We start from the raw sequence: 15,397 nt of genomic DNA, 5'->3' as shown, positions 1-15,397 counted from the left end.
AAAGAGAGAGAGAAATGCAGACCCAACCAAATCATGAGAAAACTAAAAGATAAGTACTTTACATATTGGAGAGGATAAAACATGTTTTTAAGCAAACTGAATTGCTATTTAGCCCTAAACTGGCTCAGGAGAAGGCCCAGATGCAGACAGTTTCGAAGTAACAAACATTTATTACAAAAACAGGGGGGCAGGCAGAGGTCAGGGTCAGGGCAGGCAGAGGTCAGTAGTCCAGGGTGGTGTCACAAGGTACAGAACGGTAGGCAGGCTCAGGGTCAGGGCAGGCAGAGGTCAGTAGTCCAGGGTGGTGTCACAAGGTACAGAACGGTAGGCAGGCTCAGGGTCAGGGCAGGCAGAGGTCAGTAATCCAGGGGGTTGTCACAAGGTACAGAACGGCAGGCAGGCTCAGGGTCAGGGCAGGCAGTGGTCAGTAATCCAGAGTGGTGTGACAAGGTACAGAACGGCAGGCTCAGGATCAGGGCAGGCAGAGGTCAGTAATCCAGGGTGGTATAACAAGGTACAGAACGGCAGGCAGGCTCAGGGTCAGGGCAGGCAGAGGTCAGTAATCCAGGGTGGTGTCACAAGGTACAGAACGGCAGGCAGGCTCAGGGTCAGGGCAGGCAGAGGTCAGTAATCCAGAGTGGTGTGACAAGGTACAAGACAGCAGGCAGGCTCAGGGTCAGGGCAGGCAGAGGTCAGTAATCCAGAGTGGTGTGACAAGGTACAAGACAGCAGGCAGGCTCAGGGTCAGGGCAGGCAGAATGGTCAAAACCGTGAAAGCTAGAGAACAGGGACTAGAGACAGACAGGAGCACAGGAAAAACACTGGTAGACGAAACAAAACGAACTGGCAACAGGCAAACAGAGAACACAGGTATAAATACACAGGGGATAATGTGGAAGATAGGCGACACCTGGAGAGGGGTGAAGACAAGCACAAAGACAGGTGAAACAGATCGGGGTGGGACATAAACAGAGAGTACACAGCAGCAGAATACCTGACCACTGTGACTGACCCTAACTTAAGGAAATCTTTGACTATGTACAGGCTCAGTGAGCATAGCCTTGCTATTGAGAAAGGCCGCCGTAGGCAGACCTGGCTCTCAAGAGAGGACAGGCTATGTGCTCACTGCCCACAAAATGAGGTGGAAACTGAGCTGCACTTCCTAACCTCCTGCCCAATGTATGACCATATTAGAGACACATATTTCCCTCAGATTAAACAGACCCACAAAGAATTTGATAACAAACCCAATTTGGATAAACTCCCATATCTACTGGGTGAAATTCCACAGTGTGCCATCACAGCGGCAAGATTTGTGACCTGTTGCCACGAGAAAAGGGCAACCAGTGAAGAACAAACACCATTGTAAATACAACCCATATTTATGTTTATTTATTTTAACTATTTGCACATAATATGACATTTGAAATGTCTTTATTCTTTTGGAACGTTTGTGAGTGTAATGTTTATTGTTCATTTGTATTGTTTATTTCACTTTTGTTATCTATCTTTTGTTAACTATCTACTATCTACTATCTACTTTACATATGTTTCCCATGCCAATAAAGCCCTTAAATTGATTGAATTGAGAGAGAGAGAGGGGGTGTGGGGGGGGGGGGATTGTGAGAGACTAAGAAAGGGAGAGAGATATAGTGTGAGAGACTGCTGCTTATAATGAATTATAGAGTGTTGTCTTCAAGGCAATACATCTCTGTGTGTGTGCGTGCGTGCCTGCGTGTGTGTGTGTGTGTGTGTGTGTCAGAAAGAGAGAGAGAGAGAGAGAGAGAGGTGATGCATGGGAAAAACAAGCTGCTAGTTTCTAGTCTCGGCTATTGTCACTGTACATTGTCACACACCACAGAGCCTGGGATGATGACCCTCTGCTGTGGTCAGTAGGAGGGGATGATGACCCTCTGCTGTGGTCAGTAGGAGGGGATGATGACCCTCTGCTGTGATCAGTAGGAGGGGATGATGACCGACCCTCTGCTGTGGTCAGTAGGAGGGGATGATGACCCTCTGCTGTGGTCAGTAGGAGGGGATGATGACCCTCTGCTGTGGTCAGTAGGAGGGGATGATGACCCTCTGCTGTGGTCAGTAGGAGGGGATGATGACCCTCTGCTGTGGTCAGTAGGAGGGGATGATGACCCTCTGCTGTGGTCAGTAGGAGGGGATGATGACCCTCTGCTGTGATCAGTAGGAGGGGATGATGACCCTCTGCTGTGGTCAGTAGGAGGGGATGATGACCCTCTGCTGTGGTCAGTAGGAGGGGATGATGACCCTCTGCTGTGGTCAGTAGGAGGGGATGATGACCCTCTGCTGTGGTCAGTAGGAGGGGATGATGACCCTCTGCTGTGGTCAGTAGGAGGGGATGATGACCCTCTGCTGTGGTCAGTTGGAGGGGATGATGACCTTCTGCTGTGGTCAGTAGGAGCCATGCAGGGGACAAGGCCTTTCAGTTCAGGTTCATGTTTCACTCTGCAAAGTGTCTTTGAGACGAAGGGACAGGTCGACTAGGCCTAGAAAATAAATTGCGTATAGGGCTGCAATAACTAAATAGATGCTACGTTAAACTTAGTTTAAAATGAATTAATCATATGATGATATTTGTCCGTGGACTATAATATGTGTCTGTGTCTTTCATCTGAGGATGTATTCCAAAAAAAAAAAAACATTTGGGAGAGCATAGAGAGATTAAAATAGCCCCCCCCCCCCCCCCCTTGATGAGAGTGTTGACTGGAGCCTGAAATCAGACTAGCAGCAGTTGTGTTGTTGCCGTGACTGCTGTGTCACGCTGCTCTGCTCAGGCAGACAGCAACCCTGCGCGCCCAGAGATAGCGATAGAAAATGCCGCGTTAGAGATTCAAAGAAATTAGAGGGAGGAAGAGAGGACGATGGGGAATTAGAGGTTTGAGGGGATTGAGCCGAGGACTATCGATGTTTCTCTTCTTCTCTCTTCTGAGTTAACGACGTTCTCTACCTGAAATAACAGAAGTATGCTATCAGAGGCGAATCATTGGCGTGCGTCTCTCTACGAGCGGCTGTCCGTGTTCGAGCCAAATTAACTACAAAACGGAATAACGGTTTTTATGCACCCGGACGAGACGTGAGTTAGTTACCAACAATGTGGTGCATCAATTGCGCCTCGGACAAGACCCCTGCCATTCTTCATAACAACAAGCTGATATACTGGTAAGAACGCTTTTTTAGTTGTATTATAGAACGCTGTTTAGTCAAAGATTATGCGGCAATATTCGCAAGAAATAAACAAATTATTACATTCCATGACATTGAACATATTTTATTTTCCAAAAACACAATATGGGTGTGATAAATAAAAATAATTGCATAACATAAAGGACCATATTGAATTGGTCTTTGGTGACAACCAGTTGGTCAATATGGTGTGGTGAACTGCAATACAAAAGGGATTTGTTTTTTGATCTCCTGTAGGATGTGCTGGCTCGAATTTCGACCCCTTTCTACAGTAGGCTGCAGTAGAGCAGAGCAGAGCTATAGTTTGTGACTGGATTATGTTCTCTCTCTCTCTCTCTCTCTCTCTCTCTCTCTCTCTCTCTCTCTCTCTCTCTCTCTCTCTCTCTCTCTCTCTCTCTCTCTCTCTCTCTCTCTCTCTCTCTCTCTCTCTCTCTCTCTCCATTTGGATAACCGTTGGCAGTTGGGGAGGGGTAATGAGGCATCCAACCACGTACATTTAAGAATTGTTTTCTGTGTTGTAATCTTAATTTTTTTTTACAAACTGACAGCTTTCACCCATTAATGTTATTGTACAGTTGTCCGGTGGTGTGTAGGTACAGTATGTGCTGGACCAAAAACACATTACATGATGAAAGTGTTACAATGTCTCTGACATATGGAGGTTAAGATATTGTTTATAAAAATAAAAATAAATCACAAGTCATATTTTATAATCATATAGTAAAATAATGAATCTATTAGAGACAGTGTGTGAGTGTATGTGAGCCAAATGAGAGGGTGAACTCATGAAGAGATTCCAGCAGGCACACAGATGGAGCCCTAGGAGTGCTGGAGCACCTGACCCTTTGCCCTCCTATGAGGTGATCAGATGATATATCTAACTAGTTGATTCCTCTAGCCAACATTAGAGATTATATATCTAACTAGTTGATTCATCTAGCCTACATTAGAGATGATATAACTAACTAGTTGACTCATCTAGCCTACATTAGAGAGCCTCCATTAGCTCCATTATGTTTCATTATGTTTCATTTTATCCTGAAAAACTCCCCAGTCCTTAACGATTACAAGCATACCCATAACATGATGCAGCCACCACTATGCTTAAAAATATGGAGGGTGGTACTCAGTAAAGTGTTGTATTGGATTTGTCCCAAACGTAACACTTCCTTTTTACGTCAAAAAGTGAATTGCTTTTCCACATTTTTGGGCGAAATATTCTGTACTTTTCATTTAGGTTAGTATTGTGGAGTAACTACATGCTGTTGATCCCATCCTCAGTTTTCTCCTATCACAGCCATTAAACCCTGTGACTGTTTTAAGGCCACCATTGATCTCATGGTGAAATCCCTGAGCGGTTTCCTTCCTCTCCGGCAACTGAGTTAAGAAGGACTCCTTACTAACTCAGTTGCCGGAATAGAATGAAACCTTCCGCAGGACACCCGTAGCTTTGTAGTGACTGGGTGTGTTGATACACCCTCAAAAGTGTAATTAATAACTGCACCATGCTCAATTCAATGTCTGCCCTTCTTTGAGGGGCATTGGAAAACCTCCCTGGTCTTTTGTGGTTGAATCTGTGTTTGAAAATTCACTGCTCGACTGAGAGACCTTACAGATAATTGTATGTGTGGGGGTACAGAGATGAGGTAGTCATTCAAAAATCATGTTAAACACTATTATTGCACACAGAGTGAGTCCATATGTGACAGGTTAAAGGAAATATTCATACGCCCCTGAAAACAGGGGAGAAATACATACACCTTTTTGTGATGTTTTAAAGCCCATGTTTAGTCGTGAACTTATTCGATAAAGGGATTGAATACTTATTAATATTTCAGCTTTTCATTTTGAATTGATTTGTACAAAAATTTGACATATGTAGTAATTCCACTTTGACATTATGGGGTATTGTGTGTAGACCAGTGACCCCACAAAATCTAAATTAAATCAATTTTAAAATTCAGGCTGTTACACAACAAAATGTGGGAAAGGTAAAGGGGTGTGAATACTTTCTGAAGGCAGCATTCGTAGGACAGCAGTCTCCACGGTGCAGGGTAGACTACCGGGAGGTAGCAGGCTAGTAACAGTGACTAAGTTCAGGGCAGGGTACTGGGCGGAGGACGGCTTGTGGTGACTGTAACAGTCTAATGAACTTCTTAGGGATCAAATCCCGATCGATTTGACAAGATCTGGTGAAATGGAAGAGCGTCAAATTCAAATTAAATTGTTAGAAATATTTAACTTTTATACAATTACAAGTGCAATACACCAAAATAAAGCTTTACTTCTTGTTAACCTCTCTAGGGTACGTGGAACGGTAATGTCCCACCTGTCAACAGCCAGTGAAACTGCAGGGCGCCAAATTCAAAACAACAGAAATCCCATAATTAAAATTCCTCAAACATACAAGTATTTGTAAATCCAGCCACAGTGTCCGATTTCAAAAAGGCTTTACGACGAAAGCAAACCAAACGATTATGTCACAAAAAGCAGAAATATAGAATATATATATTAATCACTAACCTTTGATGATCTTTATCAAGATGATACTCATAGGACTTCATGTTACACAATACATGTATGTTTTGTTTGGTAAAGTTCATTTTTATATCCAAAAATCTGAGTTTACATTGGCGCGTTATGTTCAGTAGTTCCAAAACATCCGGTAATTTTGCAGAGAGCCACATCAATTTACAGAAATACTCATAATAAACATTGATAAACGATACAAGTGTTATTCACAGAATTAAAGATATACTTCTCCTTAATGCAACCGCTGTGTCAGATTTCAAAAACACTTTAAGCAAACCATGCAATAATCTGAGTACGGCGGTCAGACCAATCAAATCAAGCCAAATTGATATCCGCCATGTTGGAGTCAACAGAAGTCAGAAATAGCATTGTAAATATTCACTTACCTTTGATGATCTTCATCAGAATGCACTCCCAGGAATCCCAGTTCCACAATAAATGTTTGTTTTGTTCGATAATGTCCATCATTTATGTCCAAATTCCTCCTTGTTGTTAGCGCGTTCAGCCCAGATATCCAACTTCATGACGCACGAGCAGACGAAAAGTCAAAAAGTTCCGTTACAGTTTGTAGAAACATGTCAAACGATGTATAGAATCAATCTTTAGGATGTTTTTAACATAAATCTTCAATAATGTTCCAACCGGAGAATTCCTTTGTCTGTAGAAAAGCAAGCTAACTTTCATGTGACCGCGCATGGTCAGCTCGTGGCTCTCTGGCAGACCTCTGACTCATTCCCCTCTCATTAGCCTCCACTTCACAGTAGAAGCCTCAAACAAGGTTCTAAAGACTGTTGACATCTAGTGACTAGATCTAGTGCCTTAGCAAGTGCAACATGACCAATATCCCACTGTATCATCAATAGGGAATGAGTTGAAAAACAACCAACCTCAGATTTCCCACTTCCTAGTTGGATTCTTTCTCGGGGTTTTGCCTGCCAAATAAGTTATGTTATACTCACAGACATCATTCAAACAGTTGTAGAAACTTCTGAATGTTTTCTTTCCAGATCTACTAATAATATGCATATTCTAGCTTCTGGGCCTGAGTAGCAGGCAGTTTACTTTGGGTACGCTTTTCATCCGGACGTGAAAATACCGCCCCCTAGCCTAGAGAGGTTAAAATAGAAGCTGTTTTTCATGTCTCTCAGTCCACCAATCGTGGCCCTGAACCTGATCAAACACCTCTGGAGAGACCTGAAAATAGCTGTGCAGCAACACTCCACATCCAACCTGACATAACTTGAAAGCATGAAATGCAGAGAAGAATCTGAGGATTTTCTAAAATAAAATAAAATCAAGTTTTATTCGTCACTTTTCGTAAACAACAGGTGTGGACAAACAGTGAAATGCTTAGTTACAGGTCGTTCCCAACAATGTAGAGAGAAAGAAAATAGAGAAATAATAGAAAAGTAAAACATGTCATAAAAAAGTACTAATAGATACACTATGAGTAACAACAACATGGTACCTGTACAATCAATGATAACATGACATACATACATACACATACATACACATAGTACCAGTACTGAGTCAATGATAGCATGGTACTATACACATAGTACCTGTACAATCAATGATAACATGGCTATATACACACAGTACCTGTACTGAGTCAATGATAACATGGCTGTATACACAGAGTACCAGTACTGAGTCAATGATAACATGGCTGTATACACAGAGTACCAGTACTGAGTCAATGATAGCATGGTACTATACAGAGAGTACCAGTACTGAGTCAATGATAACATGGCTGTATACACAGAGTACCAGTACTGAGTCAATGATAACATGGCTGTATACACAGAGTACCAGTACTGAGTCAATGATAACATGGCTCTATACACAGAGTACCAGTACTGAGTCAATGATAACATGGCTGTATACACATAGTACCAATACTGAATCAATGCTAACATGGCTGGCAGTGATCATTATGCATTATAGGCTTTCGAGGGTGACCTTGAATTAATGATCTGTGCTGGTGTGGGCTGCTGCAAGGCTTTCAATACAGAGCCTCAGCCGACCCTGTCTGTCTGCCTCATTACCTGCCTCCCTACCGCCCTCCCTCCCACCCTGCCTCCCTCCCTACTTCCCTGTCATTCTCTCTCTCCTTCCCTGCCTGCCTACCTTGTTGCCTACCTCTCTACCGCTCTGATTCTTTGCCTGTCTACCTCCCTACCTGCTGGCATACCTCCCCCGCCTTTCTCCCTTGACTGCCTGCCTGCCTCCCTCCCTGCCTGCCCCCACCCCCCCGCCTCCCTCCCTGCCTGCCTTCTTGCCTCACTCCTTACCCCCCCCCCCTCTCTATTTCTTTAAAAGAAATGCCGGTGCCTGTACTGTCGTTTCTCATCTGCTCAGATCACAATGATCCAATTCAGAACTGCTTGACTAAGCATCCAAAGCATACGGCTTGCATTTCAACCCCCCCCCCCCCCCCCCCACACACACACACACACCAGTCAAATGTTATCCCAGCTTAATATCTCTGAGAATGTGTTGCAGATGAATTTGATCTCAACCAAAAGACTGTCCTTGTTGAAACGGTTTGAATTCATAGTGAAGAGACACACAACAGTCCGGTTCTTTAGACTTACTGTTCAGTGTTGTAGTACTAGTGTTTAAGCAGAAGGAGCTATTTAAAAAAAAAAAAATTAAAAAATGATGTCTTAATTTCTTCAATCAAAGTTTGTACCTACAGATGTAGCCTATTGAAAAGCCTGTCGTTATAGAATATGCGTAAAATGCATCCTCCAACTACAACGTCTGCCTGTGCCTGTGTTTAAAAAATCAATTTAATACCGTCAAACACCAAGTTAGGCATATCTCATTTCACAATCATCGTCACTGTCAATTGTGAAATGATAATTCTTGATGTTTTACTGGTGAAATGTCCAAACTGCATCTGCATGCCAATGATTTGATTGATGTCACTCCGATGAGAATATGCGTGTAGATCTTTTCTGTTCTTGTTAGGTCCGATTTGGCCGGCTCAAAGTGAGCGCAGAGTGCTTTGAAGTCAGAAAGAAGAGCTCGCTGCCCAGCGTGTTGCTAATATGTTCCCAATTTTTTTTGGGGGGGGCCAGCGTGTTGCTAATACGTTCCCTAATATTTTTTTTTGGGGGGGGGGCAGTTTGTTGCAAAAAAAATGTTTTGGGGGGGCAGCGCACTCAACGATTTGGTTCTGGTTTTGGGGAGATCGACTCTATACGGTGTACAGTTTGTCCATGTAGATTTGAAAGTGGAACCTCCAGTTCCAGTCTATGGGAATTCCTAAACTTTTTCCCTCTCGTTCATGACAGAAACTGAGAATTTTTAAGTTTTAAAAGCTTCTTTCCTGCAATTCTACACATCTTGTCATGTCAAATAACATTTTGCAGTTTTAAAGACATTTTTCTGTGCGCAATTCTATACATTTTGCCATGTCTAATGTGTATTCATGTGATTTTTTTGAGTGACAAAAAAATTCCAACATTATCAATGGGCTAAAAAAATATTTTTTTATAAAAAAAGGGAGCTGACGTGGGCTCGTTGATCTGGACATTTCTGACAAGTTATAAACATCTCTCTAAGGTCTGTAATGACGGACACGACAAGAGGAACTGATGATGCACTAGCCGATTTAGTAATGTGACCTTGTATATTCTACTATGACAACTTTAAAGAATAAGTTGAAAGTTGGACTGAGTTCCTTGACTTTTTCCATATTTTGTTACGTTACAGCCTTATAATGACATCTCAATACCCCCTAAAGACAAAGTGAAAACATTTTTTTGGTAACATTTTTGCATATGTATTAAAAATTTAAAACAGAAATACCTTATTTACATAAGTATTCAGACCCTTTGCTATGAGACTCGAAATTGAGCTCAGGTGCATCCTGTTTCAGTTGATCATTCTCGAGATATTTATACAACTTGATTGGAGTCCACCTGTGGTAAATTAAATTGATTGGACATGATTTGGGAAGCACACACCTGTCTATATAAGCTCCCACAGTTGACAATGCATGTCAGAGCAAAAACCAAGCAATGAGGTCGAAGGAATTGTCCGTAGAGCTCCGAGACAGGATTGTGTCGAGGCACAGATCTTGGGAAGGGTACCAAAACATTTCTGCAGAATTGAAGGTCCCCAAGAACACAGTGGCCTCCATCATTCTTTGGAACTACCAAGTCTCTTTGAAGAGCTGGCCGCCCGACCAAACTGAGCAATCAGGGGAGAAGGGCCTTGGTCAGGCAGGTGACCAAGAACCTGATGGTCACTCTGACAGAGCTCTAGAATTCCTCTGTGGAGATGGGAGAACCTTCCAGAAGTACAACTATCTCTATAGTTATGGTCTTTATGGTAGAGTCGCCACACAGAAGCCACTCCTCAGTAAAAGGCACATGACGACCCCTCTTGGAGTTTGCCAAAAGGCACCTAAAGACTCTCAGACCATGAGAAACAAGATTCTCTGGTCTGATGAAACCAAGATTGAACTCTTTGGTCTGAATGCCAAGCGTCACATCTGGAGGAAACATGGCACCATCCCTACGGTGAAGCATGGTTGTGGCAGCATCGTGCTGTGGGGATGTTTTTCAGCAGCAGGGACTGGTAGACTAGTCAGGATCGAGGCACAGATGAACGGAGCAAAGTACAGAGAGTTCCTTAATGAAAACCTGCTCCAGAGTGCTCAAAACATAAGACTGGGCCGAAGGTTCACCTTCCAACAGGACAACAATCTTAAGCTCACAGCCAAGACAACGCAGGAGTGGCTTCGGGACAAGTCTCTGATTGTCCTTGAGTGGCCCAGCCAGAGCCCAGACTTGAACTTGATCAAACACCTCTGGAGAGACCTGAAAATAGCTGCGCAGAAACACTCCACATCCAACCTGACATAACTTGAAAGGATATGCAGAGAAGAATGGGAGAAACTCCCCAAATACAGGTGTGCCAAGTGTCATGCCCAAGAAGCCTCTAGGCTGTAATCACTTCCAAAGGTGCTTCCACAAAGTACTGAGTAAAGGGTCTGAATACTTATATAAATGTAATATTTCAGTTTTTTAATTTGTATAAATTAGCAACAATTAAAAAAAAATAAAAAAAAACAGTTCTTGCTTTGTCATTATGGGGTATTTTCTGTAGATTAAAAAAAGGAAAAAAGGTTTGGTTTAGACCAATGGGATGGCAGCTAGCGACCCCCTTTCGTATGCCCGCCGACCAATTACAAAACTTAAACAATAAAATGTTTCACAATAGTCTCTGCCTTTTCGTCGGGAAGCTCGTTAAAGATGAAAGACAGACCAAATGTAGCTCACTGGTCCGTCCGCATTTGAGATAAACTATCACCGTAGTTTAGTTTCTAAGGCTAGCAGATGTATCTATTAATATCTATTATTATTGAGACATTACCTTTTATCTCAATTATGTGCTCGCAAATAAATGCATGATGCAGGTGGATTTCAGACACATTCATGCCGTCACACAGCTTTTCAATAGCCTTTTGTCAGTGATACCGTTGTGCCTGTTTTGTTTTGCTCTTGATTGCTTGTGTTGGATCATTTGGATTTGACCCACTGAGACTTACGGTGTATAAACGCCATTCGTTTAAACGTTTCAAACCCTTGAGACGTTTAGACTGACAGGTGTGTGTGTGTGTGTGTGTGTGTGTGTGTGTGTGACACGTTTCGCAGCCCACCTTACCTTCTTTACAATCTATCCATGGGTATGCCTCCTGTTTGTTCCTTATTACCGTACTGTTTGTCCATAATATCAGTGGATGGTAGCAGGCCTTTTGAGGGCCGTGGTGGTGGCACCAGCTGCTGGGAGAGGAGCTGTCCTGTCATCTGAGGGAGCCCGAGATAACTGAGGTGGTGGGATTGTCTATGTCAGCTGAGGTGGTGGAATTGTCTATGTCAGCTGAGGTGGTGGAATTGTCTATGTCAACTGAGGTGGTGGAATTGTCTATGTCAGCTGAGGTGGTGGGATTGGGAGTTGAGGTGGTGGGATTGGGAGCTGAGGTGGTGGGATTGGGAGCTGAGGTGGTGGGATTGAGAGCTGAGGTGATGGGATTGGGAGCTGAGGTGGTGGGATTGGGAGCTGAGGTGGTGGGATTGGGCCGTAATGAAGACACAAATCTAAGGATTGTTTTTCAATGTTTTGATTGGCCAAAATGGTCAAGCCTCATTTTCTTCCCCACAAGAGAGAAAAACAGGGAATAAACCATCATGTACCTCTAGTCTGATAGAAACCTCCATGTCCCTCTAGTCTGATAGAAACCTCCATGTCCCTCTAGTCTGATAGAAACCTCCATGTCCCCCTAGTCTGATAGAAACCTCCATGTACCTCTAGTCTGATAGAAACCTCCATGCACCTCTAGTCTGATAGAAACCTCCATGTCCCTCTAGTCTGGTAGAAACCTCCTCTAGTCTGATAGAAACCTCCATGTCCCTCTAGTCTGATAGAAACCTCCTCTAGTCTGATAGAAACCTCCTCTAGTCTGATAGAAACCTCCTCTAGTCTGATAGAAACCTCCATGTACCTCTAGTCGGATAGAAACCTCCATGTCCCTCTAGTCTGGTAGAAACCTCCATGTACCTTTAGTCTGGTAGAAACCTCCATGTCCCTCTAGTCTGGTAGAAACCTCCATGTACCTCTAGTCTGATAGAAACCTCCATGTCCCTCTAGTCTGATAGAAACCTCCTCTAGTCTGATAGAAACCTCCTCTAGTCTGATAGAAACCTCCATGTACCTCTAGTCTGATAGAAACCTCCTCTAGTCTGATAGAAACCTCCTCTAGTCTGATAGAAACCTCCTCTAGTCTGATAGAAACCTCCATGTACCTCTAGTCTGATAGAAACCTCCATGTCCCTCTAGTCTGGTAGAAACCTCCATGTCCCTCTAGTCTGATAGAAACCTCCTCTAGTCTGATAGAAACCTCCTCTAGTCTGGTAGAAACCTCCATGTACCTCTAGTCTGATAGAAACCTCCATGTACCTCTAGTCTGATAGAAACCTCCTCTAGTCTGATAGAAACCTCCATGTCCCTCTAGTCTGATATAAACCTCCATGTACCTCTAGTCTGATAGAAACCTCCATGTACCTCTAGTCTGATAGAAACCTCCATTTACCTCTAGTCTGATAGAAACATCCTCTAGTCTGATAGAAACCTCCTCTAGTCTGATAGAAACCTCCATGTACCTCTAGTCTGATAGAAAAATCAATGTACCTCTAGTCTGATAGAAACCTCCTCTAGTCTGATAGAAACCTCCATGTCCCTCTAGTCTGGTAGAAACCTCCATGTACCTCTAGTCTGAATTAAATGCTCCATGCACCTCTAGTCTGATAGAAACCTCCTCTAGTCTGATAGAAACCTCCATGCACCTCTAGTCTGATAGAAACCTCCATTTACCTCTAGTCTGATAGAAACCTCAATGTACCTCTAGTCTGATAGAAACCTCCTCTAGTCTGATAGATACCTCCATGTACCTCTAGTCTGATAGAAACCTCCTCTAGTCTGATAGAAACCTCCTCTAGTCTGATAGATACCTCCATGTACCTCTAGTCTGATAGAAACCTCCTCTAGTCTGATAGAAACCTCCATGTCCCTCTAGTCGGATAGAAACCTCCATGTCCCTCTAGTCTGATAGAAACCTCCATGTACCTCTAGTCTGATAGAAACCTCCATTTACCTCTAGTCTGATAGAAACCTCCTCTAGTCTGATAGAAACCTCCATGTCCCTCTACCTCCATTTACCTCTAGTCTGATAGAAACCTCCATGTCCCTCTAGTCTGATAGAAACCTCCATGTACCTCTAGTCTGATATAAACCTCCATGTCCCTCTAGTCTGATAGAAACCTCCATGTCCCTCTAGTCTGATAGAAACCTCCTCTAGTCTGATAGAAACCTCCTCTAGTCTGATAGAAACCTCCATGTACCTCTAGTCTGATAGAAACCTCCATGTCCCTCTAGTCTGATAGAAACCTCCATGTCCCTCTAGTCTGATAGAAACCTCCATGTACCTCTAGTCTGATAGAAACCTCCTCTAGTCTGATAGAAACCTCCTCTAGTCTGATAGAATCCTCCATGTACCTCTAGTCTGATAGAAACCTCCATGTCCCTCTAGTCTGATAGAAACCTCCATGTCCCTCTAGTCTGATAGAAACCTCCATGTACCTCTAGTCTGATAGAAACCTCCATGTCCCTCTAGTCTGATAGAAACCTCCATGTACCTCTAGTCTGATAGAAACCTCCTCTAGTCTGATAGAAACCTCCTCTAGTCTGATAGAAACCTCCATGTACCTCTAGTCTGATAGAAACCTCCATGTCCCTCTAGTCTGATAGAAACCTCCATGTCCCTCTAGTCTGATAGAAACCTCCATTTACCTCTAGTCTGATAAAAACCTCCATGTACCTCTAGTCTGATATACAGAAACCTCCATGTACCTCTAGTGTGATAGAAACCTCCTCTAGTCTGATAGAAACCTCCATGTACCTCTAGTCTGATATACAGAAACCACATGCATCTACCTCTCATCTAATATACATATTTGTTTGGTTTGTCATTCTGTAGCTTTTCATGGAATTGTTGTGGTATTAAATAGAAGGAATACATTTTCCAGAAGTAGATTTACCAGCTCAGTGTATTCTCAATGTGCTGTCGTTGTTGTGTTTGTGAGCAGCATGGCCACAGTGAGTCCAAAACGTTCCGAAAGAAAATTGGGACAAATATCCGGTTAGGATTCCTGTCCCTTTTCTCTCTCTCTCTCTCTCTCTCTCTCTCTCTCTCTCTCTCTCTCTCTCTCTCTCTCCTTATGTTCTCTCTCTCTCTCTCTCTCTCTCGCTCTCTCTCTCTCTCTCTCTCTCTCTCTCTCTCTCTCTCTCTCTCTCCCCTTCTCTGTCTGTCTGTCTGTCTGTCTGTCTCTCTCTCTCTCTCTCTCTCTCCCCTTTTCTCTCTCTCTCTGTCTCTCTCTATCTCTCTCTCTCTCCCCTTCTCTCTCCCCTTCTCTCTCTCCCCTTCTCTCTCTCTCTCTCTCTCTCTCTCTCTCTCTCTCTCTCTGCGTGCTACATCCTCCTCCAGCCCTAGCCACCTGTCCTCATCACCACCACCCTCTTGTACTCAGATGTTAACTAGTGTTTTCTCTGGACTATTTTTAGATTAGTATAATATTATCCACTAGATTATTTCCCCAAATCCATATCCTTTTTTTTTCTCAATTATTAAAGCCAAGTTGCTATTAGGCGGGCTGCAACAGAACTAGGCCGAGCGCTGGCTCTTGTATCTCCACCACTGGTGCACAGTTTCAGCCACAATACTAATGAATGTTGGTAAATGTGTTTTGACGGTATGCATAGACGTGCTGTGTCTTAACATAGTGGGTGAGAGACTGCTGATAGGGATCATTAAGACCTGAGACCAAATGTTCTAATTAAATCCTGTGTGTCTTTATTAGCAACATAGAACTCAGTGGTGTCACAGTTCTGTTCTGCTCTGTTCTGTTCTGTTCTGTTCTGCTCTGCTCTGTTCTGTTCTGTTCTGCTCTGTTCTGCTCTGTTCTGCTCTGTTCTGTTCTGTTCTGCTCTGTTCTGCTCTGCTCTGCTCTGTTCTGTTCTGCTCTGTTCTGCTCTGTTCTGTTCTGCTCTGTTCTGTTCTGTTCTGCTCTGTTCTGCT

The 15,397-nt window shown here is 43.3% G+C and overlaps 1 protein-coding gene across 1 annotated transcript in view; it reads left to right on the top strand.

Annotated features, from left to right (window-relative positions):
- Positions 1 to 3,019: 3,019 nt before the first annotated feature.
- LOC139417626 (IQ motif and SEC7 domain-containing protein 1-like) overlaps positions 3,020 to 15,397 on the top strand; it is a 92,619-nt gene continuing 80,241 nt past the window's right edge. Inside the window, exon 1 of the mRNA XM_071166834.1 lies at positions 3,020 to 3,189. Within this exon, the coding sequence (XP_071022935.1) occupies positions 3,122 to 3,189 (68 nt within the window). The 5' untranslated portion in view covers positions 3,020 to 3,121. The remainder of the gene's footprint in view (positions 3,190 to 15,397) is intronic.

This window comes from Oncorhynchus clarkii, chromosome 9, assembly GCF_045791955.1.
Source record: "Oncorhynchus clarkii lewisi isolate Uvic-CL-2024 chromosome 9, UVic_Ocla_1.0, whole genome shotgun sequence".
NCBI classification, from domain to species: Eukaryota; Metazoa; Chordata; class Actinopteri; order Salmoniformes; family Salmonidae; genus Oncorhynchus; species Oncorhynchus clarkii.
This window is presented reverse-complemented; position numbering and strand designations above follow the sequence as displayed.